General features: G+C 41.4%; 1 protein-coding gene across 11 annotated transcripts in view; it reads left to right on the forward strand.

Moving 5' to 3' along the window:
• Positions 1–936: 936 nt before the first annotated feature.
• Positions 937–20,067, forward strand: part of LOC135946304 (ELAV-like protein 1) — a 48,581-nt gene continuing 29,450 nt past the window's right edge. For 8 of the 11 annotated variants that reach the window (XM_065494478.1, XM_065494479.1, XM_065494480.1 and 5 more), the window contains exons 1-2: positions 11,737–11,891; positions 18,619–18,904. In XM_065494478.1, coding sequence (XP_065350550.1) covers positions 11,847–11,891; positions 18,619–18,904 — 331 coding nt within the window. In that variant the 5' untranslated portion in view covers positions 11,737–11,846. Of the gene's footprint in view, positions 1,286–11,735; positions 11,892–14,992; positions 15,192–18,618; positions 18,905–20,067 lie in introns of those variants that run through there. The other 3 variants (XM_065494484.1, XM_065494482.1, XM_065494485.1) reach the window with 3 other exon arrangements.

Genomic DNA, 20,067 nt, shown 5'->3' on the forward strand with positions numbered 1-20,067 from the left:
TTATTGGCTTATTGCATTATTCATTTCAGCACAGAGTAAAGCAATGCCACATTCCATTTTCTTTCCTTGCAACTAACTGGTAAAAGGATGCAATTTCCATCACCACTTTTCCAACTCAGTATAGCGGTTTGAAACACTTCATTGTGGTATGCAATATAATTTTGTGAGTGCCAACTAAAACTCTATTTGAGTAACTAACTGAAAATTAATTTCGTTTCAATTTTTTCATTTATTACATTACATCATTTGATAATATGAACGCGCACGCTTAAAAATTTTAACCCGTAATATTATGAATAATTGATCAATCTACTGCTGAATTCTAGCCCTGCAGGCAAGCTATATTCATAAATTAAGAAATATTTCTAATTTTCAGCCAAATAAATTGAAGAAACATAACATATTTAGCATAAATAAGCATTATTTCTGATATTTTTTGATCAGAAAATGGTATTAACGCATTGGATGTCAAAACCAACCTAATATAAGTCCTTTAAACCATTAAAACTCGAAACTGAATAATAATAACAACCGATTAACCAAGAAAAACAAATATAAATCTGTAGTCTGATTTTGGGAGTCCAGGAATTTTGTGCACATTGATGTTGGTCCTTTTTCTCCTTTCTTTTTTTTCAGCTCCTGAGGACAAAAAAAGAAAACGAAAAGAGCAGAGCGTAAAAGATGAGAGAGACGCGGATAAGTGGCAAATGCAGGTGGAATTCGCGGGCGAGAGCAGAGAGCGAGAGAGAGAAAGAGGCGCGTTTGTGGCGCCGGCCGCAGACGCGGCGAGAACACATGGAAAAGAGGGAAAACGTGGCGGCCGGGCGCTGGGGGACGCGGGCGGGGGTGCGGCGGACGGGCGGCAACGGGGCGCGTGCGCCGGGGGCGCGGCCCTGCCGGCGAGGGTCCGAGTGTCGCAACCTGGCTGCGCGCATTGCCCGTCTGCTGCCATTTAGTTGTCGCACACTCTGACGCAAGGTTGAGTTGTTCGTTCCGTTGTTCGATTCGTAGCCACCACCGCCACCACCAACACCACCACCGCCACCACTACCACCACGAATTGACTGATCTGTCTCTCCGTCTGTCTATCACTCTCACTCGCTCGCTCGCTCGCTCCAGTTTCGCCGATTTTCGAGAGCCAGCCACAGCAGACAGGCCGCCGAACGCGACAACATTCCCCCTTGGTTGGCGCGATTTTGATTGTTTCTCCGCCGCTTTTGCTTGGTTCTGCCCTGCCCCGCACCGGTGAGGACCGAACGCCCACACTAGCCCTCAGTTTCTCTTGGTGAGTAATTCGCCGAGTTTATTTTGCTGGCGCCGCCGACGCCGCTTGCTCACTTACTCACTCACTCTTTCGCCCGCCATGCGAATATCGATCAGCCTGCTCCGGTTTCTCGCTGGCTGTTCAACATGGCGTCGCTCGCTCTCGCTCGGCGCGCGTTTTGTGGCCAAAACGCTCGAGCGGACGCGAACAATGCCTCAGCAGCCGCTCTGGTGCCAATTTCGGAAAAGGTTTACACCTCCCCGCGCCCCCTTCCCGGCCCCCGTGTCTTCTTCCAAGGTCGCCGCCGCCACCGCGTCTGCATTTCGCTCCTGACTTAATTAAATCGTGCGTAATTGGCGTCGCCGAGGTCGGCGTTTCGCCTGCCGGTAATTAAGATAGGCATTTTGCCGGGCGCACGTGTCGCGCGGGCTGCATAAATCGACTTGAGAGGCCCGTCTTGGTCTAGAGGGAGACGAGCGCGCGATTCCTATTATCCACCAGACTGCACACGCCAGCCAGAGAGCTGCAGTCTGGAGAGAATTAAAACTTTTACCATCCGCTGAGGCTTCTCGAAAGCAGAAGAAAAAGCAGCGCAGATAAGCCTCGCCGTCTGTGACAAACCAATAAGGCCGCAGATTCGGCTGTGAAAAGCGATACCCTGTCCGTTTTCCACCCCGAAACGGCGGTGGCGGCAACTTCTCCGGTTTCACCTGCGGCTCGTGCGAATCCCGAGACGAACACAGCAGAGAGAGAGAGAGAGAGACGCGACTCCAATTATGCTCGCTCGGCTGACAAATGAAAATGAATTGGCAACGCTGCGGCATTAGCGATACACACGCAGGGGGTGCGGCGGATGATTCAGGCGATGCCGCAGGCCCCGGCGGGGGCTGCCTGCTCCGGGGGTGAGTTCCGAGCTGCGTGTGTGTATGTATGTATGTGCTGCTGCCGGAGAGAGAGAGAGAGATACAATACGCATCTCTCTCGGCTGCTGTGAGCGAGAGCGAGAGAGAGAGAGAGAAAGGAGGCGCTCTTTTAGCAAATTGAATTGCGGTCCGTGTTTTTTGTCGGGGAATTGGATGGACGCTCCACGGAATTGGTTCCATTTGGAACCCTCTTCACGCAGGACTGCAAAAATAAAGTTTAAATACGAACAGGACTTTTCTAATTAATGAGAAAATGCTGTTTCTTTTCGTCACAAAAAGACTGGTTTCTTGGACCCAGACATTGTTCTTTTATTTTCTTCTTCCTTTTTTAAAAGAGCAAGACGGCTGTGATCATTGGACTTTTTTGTTTCTATAAATATTTACAACCGACCTCTCTGCTGTGTTTTATTAGCTATGCGGCAATGAATTATGAAACTAGAAAATAAATAATTTTTTATCAAAAACTGAGAAATAGAAAATTTGTGATTATCACTTATAAAATTGATTTGGACAAATGTTAATATTCCTTCCTGAAAGGAATTTAATGTCCAAAATATAACTGGGTGACGAAAACATTTCCTTCGGAACAGACTTTTAAATGTGCGGATATCTTCGGAAACCAAATTAATTGCCGGGTCAATCCACATTTATTCCACTGAATCGGCGACTTGAATTTCTTTCCTCACATATGGATGCTACACATAACTACAAGTTGCTGAAAAGCACATGGTCCTGCTTACACACTTGTTTGAAAAGATTGGTAATTCTATTGTCTTTCAACTTCCCAGGAACGAAAGTTACATGTTTCTGTAACAGTTTCGAGAAGGGAATTTCAAAAAGCTCATGACATGTAGTGTTTACACGCGAATTTTAAGCAAATCCAATTTTAACAAGGAGAAGCCCAAGTTCGAATGAAGTGGGAGTTGCAGGTAAAGCAATTATGGTGGAGAGAGAGAGAGAGAGAGAGAGAGAGAGAGAGGCCCGAAAAGAAAAGCACCCCTCTCTCTCTCTCCCAGCATGTCGTTGTCAGCCAACGAAGGATGACGCAGGGGTTGTTCGCTGCTCCTGCCTCTCTCTCTCTCTCTCTCTCTCTCTCTCTCTCTCTCTCGTCGCCTGCTTTTTTAGGGTGTGGCAGAGCAATGTCAAAGACACTACTTACTTATTCATTCATGCTGATGTCGTATGCTGTGGGAATACACAAACACTCGAGCAGGCCGAGCGAGCCAACAGCCAATCGGACGCCGGCACGATCAGACACCAGCGCGGCGTGCATAAATATTTTCCCAATTTATATTCCCGCGTGTAGCGCAGCCGATGCCGAACGAACGAAATTGCCTCAGCAGCCCTCCCCCTTCCCTCCCGGCGCGATGCCCACGCGAAATAATATTTCGCCGCTCTCCTTTATGACTCTGTAAAATCACGTTCGTCTCCCTGCGTTGAGCAGAGAGTAAAAAAAAACGGCAGATCGGGCTGATCTCTGCATATTGTGTCCTGCGCTCGCGGCCAATCATTCTCATTTCTCGGTTCCCCATCTCCAGCTTGATGAAAATGGCGCTCTTGTTCGGCCTCAAGCACATCCTATTTCAACAGAGATTGCCTAGCAAAACCGCAAAAACGCCGACGGATATATCCACAGAGAAAAACTAGTTTTCCACTACGTGCTTGTGCAAAATTTTGTTTGTCATGAAATTGCATGTGGGATGCTTGTTTGTTTTCTCTCATGCTTACGAGACCACATAATCTCTTAAAACGCTGTTTACAATCTTTATAGCTATAGGGCAAAAATTAAATTAAATTGCTAATTTATAGGGTTGGAAAAGAATCACGATATATTTTTCTGTCACAATTATGAAGTTATGAGCATAGTTGAATGCTGTGCTTAGAAAAATCTGTTTGAAAAGCATATATATTATACTGAAAATATTCAAAGGGTTCTAGCTCTTTTTGAAATTGCATTAGTGTCTTGAAACCTGTCGAACACAAAAAATATCTTTGGAAATTGCCTTTTAGTATGAAATATGATTAATTTTTAACATTAAAAGAATTTATGTGAAATAAAACTTCCAATTAAATATTTGGACTATGTTTCAGTTTTTCAACGGTGAAAGTATGATTCATAACTGAAAATTTTAAGATTTAGCTCAGTCAACGAGGTATAGGACTCCAAAAGAAGTTGGATCCTTGCTTTTTCATCCAATCGTGTTGAATGATATGTATTATTTGTATTGTAAAAGATCAATGCGCCAATTTTGAAAATCCAGAAAAGTCCCCGATTTTCGATATGGATAGGTAAAATCATTTTAAAGCTCATCAGAAAATTGATTTAAATTTTCTAAGCTGCATGTTAAATCGAGCTCAGTTTTGCTATTAGGAAAAAATAAAAAAAAAATCATACAATATTTTTTCAGAACAGAAAACTCTGCAATAATATTTTGGTAAATACGTAAAAATGGAATAATTAATAACCTTTCAGAATATTATGCAATTTAGAGCTCTATTGTCAGTTGATAAAGAGTTACAAAAATTAAATCCAAACGGAAAATTGTATAATATTTTCCTATTTTCAGAATGCCATAAATCGATCCACTTGTTTCATTGCCAGAGTCCTATAATCACTGGAATTATCGAATCCAATCGTCACCATTTATTTTTAGTGCTAACACTTCACTCTCTGCAATCAAGGAAAAAATGTTGATTTGGTATAGGTATGGTTTTTCCTTTTTTATTTGCAGTTGTGGTCATTTCAATCGACTTTGGGACTTTCTGGTAGATTCGCAGACGGTGGTTGGGCGCGTCGGGAGGGACGTAATTGACGAGTAATTGCTGGCAGGGCAGGGTGAGCGGAAAGGACGAGGTCAACCCTCTCAATTCGCAACTTGACTGCAGCGCTAGAAAATTGTTGGCCGCCGAAATTCGCGTTTGCAGTGGACGGGCGGGCGCGCGCGCGAGTGTTTTGCCAATTAATCACGCTCGCGCGCGCCAGAAGCGGAGATGGAGGCGATTAGGCAGAGCTAGCCGCCGCCGCCGCCGCCGCTGCACCTTTCAGCCCGATTCGTTCGTACGTGTGGACTCTGGCTAACTTTCGAGTGCGTGCGTGTTAGCTCCAGCGGATGCCCGCACCGCGCGCGCCGCACACAAAGGGTTAATTGGATTCTGGCCGCCTCTCTGCTCTGCTCTGCTCGGCAGGCACACTTGCGATCGCGCCGCCATAATTTAGGTTTGCGCTAGTGGAGCTAATGGCGACCATCGCTGCTCAGTCAGGCAGAATCCTTGTGGTTCAAATAATTAAAATAATCACTCATTGTCAGGGAGTACAGAAAAGACGTGCTTAATTGGCGAAATTTTCGCAGCGATGTTTCAAGAGTGCGCTTTATTATTTTAGATGATTTCACAAACAGTATATGAGGTTATTTGCAACAACGGATTTTAGCAATAGACATACATACAGGAGGTGTATGACTTGGTATTCGCACACCGTGATTAATTTGGTAAAAATAGCGGAGAAGGTTATTGTACGCTCAAAAATGCATCGTTAAGTATCTGATTATTATATTATATACGCACAAATTTATCTCGCTTTGTATAAATACGCTAATTATTTAACAACATAGACTCTCAATATTTTTTCAATTGATCTCGTCTGCCCTGCTCATTGAAATTTAGACTTATGAAGTCACTCAATTAATTTAAAATGAATAGGCCGACTTAATGATTTCAAATTTTAGAAGTTTTGGTGAAAAAATATTAAATTAATCAACTAACCCTCTGCGCCTCTTAAGAATTTTTGAAATGTAAAAATATGAATTTCCCAAATATTTTACAGCATTGCTAGCATTGTAAAGGCAGTTGGAGATATTTGAGCATTTCGGGGATCTATTATTGGCTACCCAATGTCAGAGGTGGCAAAAGGTGGTTAGTATAGAGTGACTCGAAATGCTCAAATAGCTCAATGGGCTGGGTGGTGCACCGGCGCCGATTCGCCACTTGCTGGTTTTCGCATCTTTTCAGCGGCTTTAGGGACAAGATGCCTGGCGTTTCTATAAAAGACCTCGATTCGGGGAAGTGAAAAGATGGCCACATTGGGTCCAAGCTCTTCTGCGGCCACTCAGTTGGCGGTGTTACCTGGTGAACTCATTGCTCGCGAATGTGCTGAGCAGAGGGCAGAGGTTATAAAAGTATTTTTGATGATGAAAAATGACATGTTTTGAATATATCGTGGATTAAAAAATATCGTTACATATTGTCATCGAAACACATTCAGGTTTTATCAGTAGATATAAGGATGATATAGGGATCAGGATATGATAGTGGGCGGGAAAATATTAAAAATGTTAAAATTGTGGTTCTGTCTACCAGTCTACAATGCTTAATTTCCTTGAACCAGCGTCTCCACCCACACAGCCAACTTCTATCTTTAAGTGGATTAATCTTGCCCAATATCATTTTAATACCTTTGGATTAATATTCTCTACAAAGTGGGCTGAAGCCAGTCTCCTGGGCAAGTTTCGGGGATAATCAGCTACAATGTTTTTGTACATTTTGTAATGTCAAGAAATGCTTGCGTTACTGAAATCTTAATAATATTTTGCTAAAGAGAAATTCCTCCTAACAAGCTGCACACCGTAGGAAAAATCGTAATCAACCTTTAAAATCATTTCCAATAAGAAATTAAAAAAAAAACTGAATTTAGATATACTCAGCCAGACGCATTGCGCTGTGCCAGCCGATTTATTTTGCGTCACGTGGTCAAGCATTCAGTTAAAAAGTCACTAAAATTGTCATAGAACAAAGGACGTCAAGCACAATCAAAATTCACTAATAAAAATTTCTCAGCCACGCCAGCCACCGCCGCCGGTCCAAAATTCAGCTAAGCTGGTCTAGCCAGCCATCGCCTCAACATTTCGCATCTGAGACATCTGGGTACCTATACCAATTTTTTTTATTTTTCGTTGCATAATTGTATTTGTTCAGCATTTAAATTAAGAAAAAAATTGAATTTCCTTTAAAAATCACCAAGATCAGTCAAAAATCAAAAGCAACATTGGGTTTGGGATATATAAGGTTGGAGGTGTTATTCCTTAAATCTTACAACTTAATCTTTCAAATTAAATTCTAATCGAACACGCATGCCTCTCGTGGCTAAAATCTCTCAGGCTTACAAACCAATTTGAGAACAATTTCACTTACGCATGTTCCTGCATCCTTCCTGGGAACAAACGCTGCTTTGAACTATAGCATCATCAGCGCGGCAGCAGCGGAGAGGGCTTTTGCCAAGCTTGCTCTTCAACGTCGATATATAATTGAAAGTTGACTAATTAAGCGAGCGTCTCTGAGCACAATAGCGAGCGGGCGCGTGTGCGCGATTAAATGGCAAATCTTCCTATTCAAATTATGCGCGGCGCATCAAAGCGGCAGAAATTGCTTTCTCTCTGTCTTTTGAGAGGAGCCGGCGCGATTGAGTGCGCCTAATGAGTTGGATAGAGGCTGCTTTCACCGTTCGCTGGCTGCATCGGAATTAAAAGCGGAGAAAAGTGCGATTTTCCGCTGCAACCGATCGTTTCTCGCGTAGACTCACGAGAGCAGAGAAGCTCTTATCGAGATGAGAGTTTGATTCGCAGCAATTTCATTAGTGAGCAAGTTGAGCCAGCTAACAGGAAGGCGGTGCCAATGTTATCTCTGCCATCACGCCTGAAACGTGTGCACTCAATGTGCCCGCATCTCCTGCTGCGAGATTTCACATGAACAAACTCTGAATTAAATTGCTCGGCTGCACGGTGCTGGAATGACAAAGGAAGCGTCGGGGGAGCCAAGCACCGCATTACAACTAAGGGAAGTTTCCAACTGCCGAAGCGCAGAATTCGCAAACTTGATTACGAAATTTCTGATTTCAATCTGATGTGAACGAACAGCGAAGGATCAAGTTTATTTGAACACTTTCTCATAGTGGAAAATGCTTTTGTCTTGACGCGCACTGATTAAACTTAGTTGGATACCTTTCGATAATAAATGTCCACATTTTCAAATTATTTCAGACCGTTAGCAGAGCATTTAATCTGATCTGAAAGGACTAAAAAACAGAAAAACTGTAATCTTGAGCGAATTTATTAGTTAATATATAATCTTGGGCAAAATCTTGATAAATTTGCCCAAATCAGTTAAAATGTTTTTTTTTATAAATATTTCAATGCTTTTGCCACAGAGAATTAGCTTTAAGTCCCAAATTTAGGAATTTGCTCGTCTGATTATTTTTAAATTAAATCATGTCCAAATATAATATGGGTCAGTGGGAAGTGCTGATGAAATCTCGTGAAACCCCAGCCAATATCTCTCTTTTGGACACAAATCCCCCTTAGAAATCCACAAAGCTTATAAATCTGTTATGAAGCTGAAATTTCTGCTTCGATATTCATGGAAGATCTTTCATGAGAATGGAAATTTATAATCCTTGTGTATAATTAAAATTGCAACCGCATCAGAGAGAAATTTGGCCAATCATCTTCAAGATATAATCTCATTTGATAAATTTTGTGCTATTCAAAAGGCCTAAAATTAAAATGTTTTGAGAATTCAATTATTTTTAGCATAGCAACTTTGAAAAAAATACTAAATTCTCTTATTTGTAGTTGGATATGTACCTTTATAAGCAAATTTTAATTGATTGAAAATACTGAAAATAGCCGGAAAATTGACCTAAAAAATTACCACATGACCAAATTGAGAATTCCACAAATTCTTGGTTAAAAGAAAAAAAGCTTCAGATCTGAATAGGAGATTTTAATTATTTTAAGTCAGAAGGTCCAAACAAAAATGATTTTTTGAAAGGCTAAAAGGCTCTCAGCAAGCTGCGCTGTGCTGCGCCGGACGGTAAATTTTTGGCAAACTGTACCGGCCATGCCAGCCGCCGGTCAGAAGGTCGCAAAATTCACAATGTGCTAGAGAAAAAAATTCTCCACCCCTTTGGTCCATTAAGTACTCTGAAAATTTTGTCAGCCGCACCAACCACCGGCAAAAATATTCAACTGCCTCCGTTGTGCCAAAATTCATTAAGCCGGTTCAGGAAGCCGCCACCTAAATACTCGGCTGAGACCTCTTTAATTAAGGCAAATCTGTAGCAAGCATATAATATAATATCATACTTTCATTTCCCAGGAGTAAAAAAACTTAATTCTGAAAATTTCCTTGAAAGTATTAATTATTAATCCGTTTTAATCTGTGAACAGGACAAAAATGAATTGAGATACATTGATAAAAACCCCGAATCATTAAAGTGGCAATTTTTTAATCCAGAAGTTGTCTCTATACATTTTACACGGGATTGAATTTCTGCATAGCTACTGAGTTTCCTGTTTAAAGTGCAAATTTTTAAAAGGGATCGTCTGGTGAGAGAGTGACGCAAGAGTGCACACATCGGTAGGTCGTGCTGAGTCCTTATCGTGATCAACAGCTGTTTTTCCTGCTGCGCCCCCTTCCCCCGTGCCGATTCGGTTACCCTTGCATTGCCACTTGCATATGATTATACATATACGCGAGCACGTATGTGTATGTATGTATATAGTGGAACCCTCGCGCACGCTTTTTTGCTTTTCGCTTCCTGCTGTCGGTCGCAAGGCATCAGCTGCCGCGGCACCCCTACCTCTACACTGGCTCACTCGGCCGTCCGCACGACACTCGTGCGCTCACCCCTTTTTTGAATTTTAATCAAAGCACACCTCCGGCACAGATGACGGCCGCCGATTTCCTCTCCATCAGATACATTTTTAAAACCGGAAAACTTTTCGCTCCAAATTCGCTCTCCTGCCGAGCGTGGGAAGAATAAACGGACTTTTTCAACCCGAGTATAGGTCGAACAAACAATTTTTTTTTTTGCTAAATTCAACATAAAATGTGTAAAAGGGGTAAACTGGATAAAATTTATTTATTTCAAAACAAGTACTTTGGCAAGCTGCAGAATATGCTAATTTAAATTCTAAACGATATAAACGGGGTTAAAAATATACCTAACCAGACATTTTTTAGGCTACTATACGTTTTGACAAAGAGTAACGAATTCATTGAATTATAGCTATACTCTTTTCTCTGATGTAAAAACCACAGGAATCAGATTACCTCTATTAAATTACTAAGGGATTGCCGATTGGAATTGAATTCAATTTAGTTTTCAAAGGAAGACATTTATGGCTCAATTTGTCCTATTAATTAAAAATGTATATAAATTTTTAGTTCTTTTGTTGGCCTACTTTTTTCCAGAGATAGCAAAAAAGAATTGTTTAACCAAAAGAGGAAATAAAGCCAGTAGTAACTCTCAGAATATGGGAACTTAATTTATCTTAAGGCTCTAAAATCTAGCTCATATGGATTAATTTATTCAAAACAAGGATTTTTGTAGAAAAGTATCCAACCTAATTTTTTAATAAAACTTGAAATATTTTGTCACGACATCCCCTTCTATCTGCAAATGGCTAAAATCGACAATTTGAAATAACAGCAAGCAAGGCGTTTAGTTTCCTGATGGAATAAAACTTTGATAAGGGATGAGTCGATTGGAAATCCCAGTTGGAACTGCTTTTCCTTGGCGTCTGTTTTGCGCAAATAAAAGAATCGATCGCGTCTGCCGTCATTTTCCGTGACTCACAATCGCAGAGTGCAGCTAGGCCGACGTGCACGCGATTCATTTTAATCGCTCAGCTCGTCAAATTTCCTTTGCTCTCAATTCACTCGCTTTGATTATTCACCGCTGGGCTCGGGAAAACCAGACACGTCAAAATAAACTCATAATAATAGTAATAAAATGCCACCATAATCACAATTATTGTAATCGCTCGGTAAAAAATGTAAATCCTGTGAGGAGACTTCTTAGAACGTTGGATTTAATTGTACAATTTCGCCTTTTAAAGGCAATTCAATACATGTAAAGCAGTTCTAATTTCATTACAGTAGAATTATTAAGGTTACAGCATGGAAGTAGCTCTGAATTTTGCATTACATTTCATAATTTCCTGATCAATCAGTGAACAATAATTGTCAGACGCAGATTAATTAAATTCTTGATGGCTAACTTTATATTGATTTAATATTTTCATGAATGAAAGAAACCAAGTCCAGTTGGCATGCTATGACCCTGAAAGATAAGCCCCACACCCCCATAAAAATAACGGAGGACGGTCGGAACGCAACGCATTCCTTATTCCTTGTATTCGCCATCGCCAAACAATAATATGAATGAATGAAACAGGCGAAGTATTATGAAAAATGCATTGAATGAGGCACTAGCCAGGCACTAGCAGACACAAGCACACAACGTAAATAATTTAGTGTAGGAAGGGGAGACCGCAACGCCGTTTGATTGGTGCGGTTTCTGTTTCTGTCTAGTGTCTCTTTGTCTTATCCCGTCTGCTTCAGCTTCGGATATTCGTCAAGAATTTCTTTCTCAGAATTTGGAATTCGTCGATTGGCGTTCGGGATGGGTAGAGGGAGCTCTGACAGTGACCAGAAGAAGGCTCGGATGCCAGGAGAGGGGAAACTCCTCCTTTGCCTATATTTCCTTATTTGAAATTCATATTAATTTGAAAACGCAAGAACGCCTGCCGAGAATAAAGGGTCAGGTCAAGGAATTTCGCATTTGGCCACATTCGCCATACGCGGAGTTGTCCCTCGCCGAAATGGTCTTCAACCACCAAAACCAAATGGACTTCTTCAACTTTGAGGTAATGCGATTCTTTGTTTGTTTATTAGAAGGTGTTGTTGTTGCTATGATAAGAATTTTAAGCATTGAACTGGTATGACTTCATGCATTTGTTGAAAAATTTACTTCAATATGCCAACGACTTCATTCAATCGCTAAAACAAATCCATGTTTTGGCTTGACAATCTCATTTATTTAATCGGGCATTTATGTAATTATTCCCCTTGGAGAACGCTGGACTCTGTTTTGTGCCTTTGAGGCTAGCAGTTGATGGTGACTGAATTCCATGACGACACAAAACACGTTTGCTCAGCCTTGTGCGATAGTGCAAGGCTTTCCATCAATATACAATAGCAAAATCTAATTCAAGTTCACTACTTCGCCAACATAATATTATTTGTGGTAAATATGGTAAATATATTATGTATCTATCAACATTTTTACTTTGAACAATTTTTAGTTTTCACTGTTTAAAATGTGCGCTACGATTCAAATTTAAACTATCAAGGGTTAACTGAAAGCGTCAAATAATTAAATCAGTCAAAATAATACAATTATGGTCTGTGTTTTTCATATTTTTACAAATATACTAGTTGAGCAAGAAATTTCTGTGTAGAAATTAATAAATAAGGACATTTGAAAAATATAATAATTTCAACTCTGCTTTCATTGGCATCTTCAAACACAAATAATTAAACTCTAGCCAATTCCGCGACTCACTCAGTCTTTTAAAATATGTTGTGAATTAAAATTCCATATTTCCATCGTCATTTCAATAAATGAAGAGGTCATTGTGCAATTTTTGTCGCAGAAATTAAGTGTCGCAAAATTCAATTTTTTATATGCACTTGCGAAAGTAAAGTTTATTCCCGTGGCTTTTTTCATTAAATATCAAACGAACAACGACGCTCGGTGCGCTCTGCAAAATGCTAAGTGCGCCGGCGGCTGGGCGGTTTTTGCGGCGATTTCGCAACATTTCGCCAGCGCGCGCGCTGGGGTTGGTTGAGCGAGTAGGGTTGCGTAATGCTCGGCGGATGGGTGCATCGGCGGTTGTTGAACTTGACTGCGCTGCCTGCAACAACGCCGGCCGGGCTCCGCTTTGCACCGGGCCGCCCGCCACCCACGCCGCGCGCAACGGCGGCAGACGCGCGACGGACGAGTCGGGTGCCCTTTGCCATTTCGCTGAATCGCGTTTCCCTTCTCTCTCTCTCTGCACTGCTCGCTCGCTGCTGCAACTCTGCAGCCAAACTGGGCCTGTTTACAAAGTAGCCATACATGCTCGCATGCCGCACGAATTTTCGTGGAATCCCGCACCCAGCCGCTTAGGTTGTGAAATAATTCTAAGGCTGGAAATTCATTGACGTGAGCGCGATTTTAGATCATTTACTGTTGTCTATATTTGAGTTAATAAGGGGAAAATGTATCCAGTGTGTGAAAAAAGTCGGCTTTTTCCGGAATAAACTATGACACTGCATGGTCACTGGTTAGAACAGATTAAATCCAAATTTTATCCAAATGTTTGACTGAGTATATAAAAAACAATTTTCCGGAAAAATCCCTTTGCCAACTGTTTTTTACAAACTTTTCCAAGCATGCATTGCATAGTAAATCAAAAATATATTTAATGGTGCGGATGACCAAATAATGAGTTTTAAAAATGAATTTTAGTGACACAGATTTTATGAAATAATTAATTTTTGAAAATGTAATGGAATTACAGCACATATTCTCTGGCATGCTCGATCGTTAAGCGCAAAATGATATGTTTTCGGGGGTTCAATACGTAAAAATGCAAAAAATTGTAGGGTTTTCCGTCCGGTTTTTGGTGCAAAAGACCAAAGATTGTTTTGCGCGTTGCAAAAATTGGTGAACCCTGCAGCCGCAGATGATCCCTATTTATATGAAGATTTTCCAATGTTTTGGGGTTCCCACTTCAAAAGTAATTGAAATTAAACTGCCTGGCCCAGTGAAAATAAATTTTAACAGTATTTTCGAGTTAAAAAATTATTTTGATGGAAAATCATACGTTTTGCTGTAATTTTACCGTAATTCGGTAAAAGTAGAAAAACACATCTAAAATGTACTTGAAAATCGGGGTTAAACCAACGGTGGATAAAACCTTCTGGTTAAATTTAGGCATAATTGTATTTCATGAAAAAAAATGTGTTTTATGGAATCATAATAATATGTAATAATAATAATTAACCAGCTAATTGGAACAAAAATTACGAAAATTATTGCCCATTTGCTTGAACTAATGGTATTTTATAGCTGTTTTTGAAATATTACGTCGCCATAATTCTTCAATTACGACTGAAATCAAGGTTTTACTAATAGTCAAATTTTTTAATTAAATTATTCTTTGCAACCTTTCTCTCCCCCTCTCAGTTGGCAAAGCAAAAGATTTTAATATTTTATAATTCAGTTTTTGGGTTATTTTTTGTATTTTCATGTAGCTATGTAACAAGCTATTTTGTTAATAATAAATTAAATGTTTAATGCGAAATGTCGCAGTTTTTTTCATTTTCAGCCCATATTTATTTATGGGTATAATAACATAATATCTTTAAACGCGTAAATGCAAATACTTAAATTAACTTCTTAAAGTCTTTACCTTTTTCTTTGTGCCTGTGTGCCCTGTAAAAGGTTTTATTAAATTTTTGACAAATTTCGTCAAAAACTAATTTTGAAGTTAATATAAAATTTAATTTAATTTAATTAATCACAGCTATTGTATTCAATTCTAGTTTGAGTGCACAGAAATAAATTTTGCTCTCGTCAGAGAGATTATCTTCGTTAAAATTATATCTAGATTCTTACTCAAAAGAATCTCTCTCACATAGACTTGCAATTTAATCCATAAAGAACCGGGCTTGTAATTCTGTCAGCAGTAAGGCACTCTGCTAAAAATAATTCTGTGGGTTCCAAAGCAAAGAAGCTAATCAGCACCGATTTTTGGCAAAAAAAATCGTACTTTTTGCATGCGTGGCGAGTCGGTCGGGGTGTTGGTCGGCGGAGGCGGCGGCGGCGCAGAGGGCGGTACCTTCCCATCCGCGTTCTTTCTCCCCCGACCCCCGGCCGCCTGCCTCCCTCCGCTCTCCCTCGCGGTCCGAGTTCGTAGGCGCGCGCCAGTCGCTAGTTAGATCGGCACGCGAGCGGAGCCCTTGGTTGTTGTTGTTGTTGTTCGATTCCCTTGGTTGCAACCTCCCGATCGCCGCTTCCTTGTTCAGTTTCGGCTGCTGACTCGACAAAACAACCACCCCCGACACTCGGCCGACCCACCCCCAGCACGGACGCCAACACGCTTCAACAAGACTTTTCGGTATATTTCATTGTAAATTTTAATTGTATTTTCGTTTATTTTCAGATTTATTCTGTAAATTTGAGTTTGAAAAAGTACGGGACATGCAAATTTCTCATCCAGCAAAATTAATCAGAAAATATTTACTGGATTTTATGTTTTGAAAGGTTAAATAAATACAGAATCCTTCACTTTTAATACCTGAAACATACAGTTTTGTTGCTAATGTAAAGAAAATTTTTGAATCTAAAGTACAACCGTATTAATTTCATACTTAAAAAATAATAACGAATTTCACGTCATTTTTATTTAATTTTTGATATTCATGCATTTGTTTTGCTCATTCTGTTTATCTTTGGTTAGTCTGATGGTCCAAATGTTGAGGACCTTTTCCACATTCTTCAAAAACCGTCAAAGGAGATTTTCGCAACAAGTTCTAAAGAACTTTTCTTCGCTGGCAGAATTAGAGTTGGAGTGTCATTCGGAGAAATAAAATTCGGCTCCCGAAGTTTGGAGGTGTTATAATTTGACAGACACGAAGCTGAGAAAGAAGTTTGGAAACAAAGTGGCGGAAGGGAAAGGAGCAATTTCGTGCAGCTTTCGCCCGCTCGCTCTCGGGCCCAGGAAAAGATGATACACGCGGTTTAGAAGCTAAAGCTGGGCGCGCGTGCCGCCTCGGCAAACAAACAAGCCGCCTTTTCATCCGGCCGCGCTTATCTTTATTTTGACACTTGCCAGCCGCCCGAGAAGCTAGCTCCGGCTCACCCTTTCGCTTCGTTGCTGATTGCGAACGCAAAATTTTTCAATTGATTTTCGGGGTGCGGCGAGCCGAACCGTGTTCCCTTTCTCTAGCTTCGGTGCACAAAACCCGTCGATATGCCGACTCGGCGCAAAGCGAAACAGAATAAATTCATTTCGCCGCCACCGCGATACATAAGCTGACAAGGGCAGTGTCGAACAGCCAGAATCCCTTCATTTGCAAAAGTAAGAGTTTAAAAAGAAACATGATAGAATGAATGACGCTAGGTTTTAAATTGATTTGAGGATGATGTTTGTGAAGGTAAAAAAAGGACTTATCCTCGTTTGAACCAATCAATTATCTTGGGAGCCGAAAGTGAACAAACGAGACATTTCCAATAATGAAAAGTCCATTTTTAATTTGTCGTAAAGAAAGAATTTCTTTTCAAACAAAGAATAACGTATTTTCAAATGTTTGTTTCCAATTTTTTAATGACGGCTGTAATTTCTATTATTTTGAGATTCTTAAAAACATTATTTTTTTTTTAATAAATCAAATAACGCATTACAGATGTAAAATCAGTTACATGTAATTTTCTGGAAGCACTCTGAAATAAATTTTGCGAGTGCACCATTAAATGGAACCCAGCTGCGTGCCAGGTTTAATAAACAGGGTGCGGAGACCTGTCGGGAAAGAGTTGTCTCGCACTTCCCTGTTGGCTCGGCCAATTTGGCGAAGGCTTGGGGGGAGTCGGGGGGTTGTTGCTCTCTCCGAGGGTGCAGAGGCAGTTTATCGAGAGAAAGAGCGTATCTGCAGCGAGTGGCGGGCGATATGGTGTGACGAGCGTGCAGCTGCGCCTCGTAAAACGCGCGTTACGGCTGCCACCACTTTTTTACTCTCGCGTGCCGCCGCTTTTTTTCCCGAAAATTGGTGCTAGCTCCGAATAAATATTTCTCATGTCGGCGTCGATACGAGAGCGGGTGAGCGAACGAGCGAGCGACACCCTCGCTGTGGAATAATTCCCAACGCCCGTTTCCCGTTTCGGCGGAATTAATTTTTAAGTGGACCGGGGATTTTCCCGCTGCAGCAAATCCGAAGGCCCCAAAAGACCGCGCCGCTGCTTTTTTATTCACACACTGCGGTTGCCCAGTTTTTTACGATCCACGAGGCTATACTCACAGGGCACCACCTTCATTCCGCATGCACAGAATCTTTCCTTAACTTTGACCGCTGATCCCCGAGAGGAAAGGAATTTAGAACATTTTGGTCTTGGCTCACTTTTTGGGGACAATTTCTGCTCTCGTCTTATTATTTTTTAGGAACCATAACTTCCCGATCTAAGAAACATTTTAATAAAATTGAGGCGTGACTATACACCGACATGAATGAATCGCTTATGCCTCTTGTACCAAATTGTTTTACTTTGCACTTTTTCAATTCGACGGTATAGGCAACTTAGGAGGATTTGGCCACATCTGGAGGGATCAAGATTGTCACCAGTGCCTCGTCGTTTCCAAGCTCTCCATTAAAAGAAAAGGACTTGGCGCCGAGTCAAAATAATATGAATGAATAATCAGAGACGCGCGCTAGAGAGAGAGAGAGAGAGCCGATTTATATTTACTTTTTCAGCGGCGTTAAGGACGCTCACTTGGAGAAGATAGAGATTGCTTTTGGGCCGTCGCACGCGCGACACGCGGAGTGCGATCAAAGCCTCGTGACGTCACTGCTAGTGCGAGTTATTAAACGAATTTGCATTCGACAGATGGATTTAGACGGGAATCGAGTTTGCTACCGCTGCGATAAGGAAAGCGAGCGCGCGCACTGCCTTTTGTATAATCGACTCTCGCAGGATTTCAATTGGCGTTCACCGTAAATCAAGGCAAAAAATGAAGGCGGGCGGACCTGTCGCTTCGGCTTAATTTGATAGAACGCGGCTGATAAAACTTTTGACTCCTTCAGCCGGATCAAATTTCCGCCCTCGCCCGCCCGTGCTCAGTTTAATCTCTCGTCAAAGGGGCTTAATTGCTCTCGGGCTGCCAAAACTTGAAATTAAAGGGTCGATCGATCCAAGCAAACTGCAAATTGCATTTTCTGCTCTCGGACACCGGATTAAGCAAATTGTCCTCTTGGGAAGCTTAATCGCCCGTGAAGCGTCTGAAAGCAGCGCGCAAGAGTATGCGGACGGAATTTGCTTTGTCGCAACACACGACACACGACTTATTGTATGTACTGGGGCCGTTTAGACTCGGTCAGCAGAGAATAGAGCTTTGTTCGCGCCTTAAAAAGGCAATTTAAGAGCTCTCCGTCGAGCTAGGCAATTTGCGCAGACGGTTTCAGCACGAAAACACGTTCCGTCTGTCGCGTGCAAGTCGACGGATATTCACACCGCGCTGAAGAGGGAAATCTGAAAAACGAGATTATTGCTAAGATTTAAGCAATTTTTTTAGGACGTGCAAAACAGGACCATCAATCGTTCTCAAAAAAATAATATAGCCTTTTGACAGTATTTGAAATCATATCTGCGAAACCAAAAAATCGTTAATCGTTAAAAAAATCAGTATAAACATAAAATTTTTCCATTTTCCGCGTTTTTCCTCAAATTACGCACCTAGGTTTGGAACTCGTTAGGCCAATTCCTTCACACCTGGATTTTATTGAAAAATTTTGCAGCATTTGAAATTACAAAATTTTGTTTTATTTTGCCGGCAGGTTTGGCACAGCAACACAGTGAGCAGCGGCTCGAGCATGATGCAGAACGGTCTGGACGCTGTGCCGCAGACAAATGGCGGTAGCCTGCACAACTCGTCGTCCAACTCGTCGGCGAACTCGCACAACTCGTCGTCGCAGACCAACTCTGCCGGCGGGCAAGAGGAGTCCAAGACCAATTTGATCGTCAACTACCTGCCGCAGACGATGACCCAGGAGGAGATCCGCTCGCTCTTCTCCTCCATCGGCGAGGTCGAGAGCTGCAAACTCATCAGGGACAAAGTCACAGGTGAGATCATCTTCCACCTCCTGTTTGAACTAACCCCCCGGCCTGTGTGTGCATGCGTGCTCCCTTTTCTCTTTTCCGACAGCAATCTGGAGAGAGAAAAGTATGAAAATATTACTGACGTTTGGTGCAAACAAGGGGCGATCAATGTTCGATTATTGGTGCCAGAAAACCGATTTTATTTGTTCGGCAGCCAGCAATCGATTTCTCTGTGCCCTAAATATGGGTCTTATTGTCAAAGTTCTTTTGTTGGGCGGATCATTAAAAAGCACGCCGAGTATCAAACAAAGCGCACATAGAGAGAGAAAGAGGAAATAAAAAACCAGGGAGAGAGAGAAAGGCGGACGGAGTTTGCATTCAAGACTCAGGCGTGTGTTTGTGTGTTGTTAGCTGGGCGGCGAGCCGCGGCTTTAAACAAACTTCTCCTTTTCTTATACACATCAATGCCGATCGATCTCTCTCTTTTGCCACCGTCACATTGTTGCCGCCGAGCAGAAGAGCCGGAAAATAAATATCGGGGAAAGCGTATAGGGTAAAGCTACGTGCATTTTTTATGTCTGTGCGATAAGGAGCATCTATATTAGGAAAAGGTAAGTCTTTCCAGGTCGAAAATGTTCTATAAATTTTAGCCACAAGCCTATTTTGGCTGTTGATGATAGGCAAAAAAGTTTAATTTGCCATGCAAAGAAAGATTGAAAGGTGCAGGAAAGGTGTTAAAATAGGAATACAAATCTTTAAAATGTTGACCAATATTAAAATAATTCAAAAGGAAATGATAATAAAATTTGAACCAGCGCTGGTCTCAGGTCTGTTAATATTCTCTGCACAAAATTTTGGAATTTTTTCTTTGGCCTTACGATCATGGGAAAAAATCTCACTTTATATTCCTAATTTAGCTTCTACAAATATTAGCAACAGTTTCACCATAAATTCTCTTGCGGATAAAACTGGATTTTTTTAACTTCAATTTAATTTTTGTTAGTGTTTTCACCACGCTTCCACATGTGAAATAACTGCTTTTTTTCAAAGCGAGAAAAGAATGATCTAATATAATAATCGCTGTTCAAATTGGACAACCAGTTCTCCCCCTTTGCATATAAAATAACTGATGAAAGTTTCGGTCAGATGTTTTCCTCTCCTGGTGGCATTCATAATCGAAGCAAGGC

This window comes from Cloeon dipterum, chromosome X (assembly GCF_949628265.1).
Source record: "Cloeon dipterum chromosome X, ieCloDipt1.1, whole genome shotgun sequence".
Classification (NCBI taxonomy): Eukaryota; Metazoa; Arthropoda; class Insecta; order Ephemeroptera; family Baetidae; genus Cloeon; species Cloeon dipterum.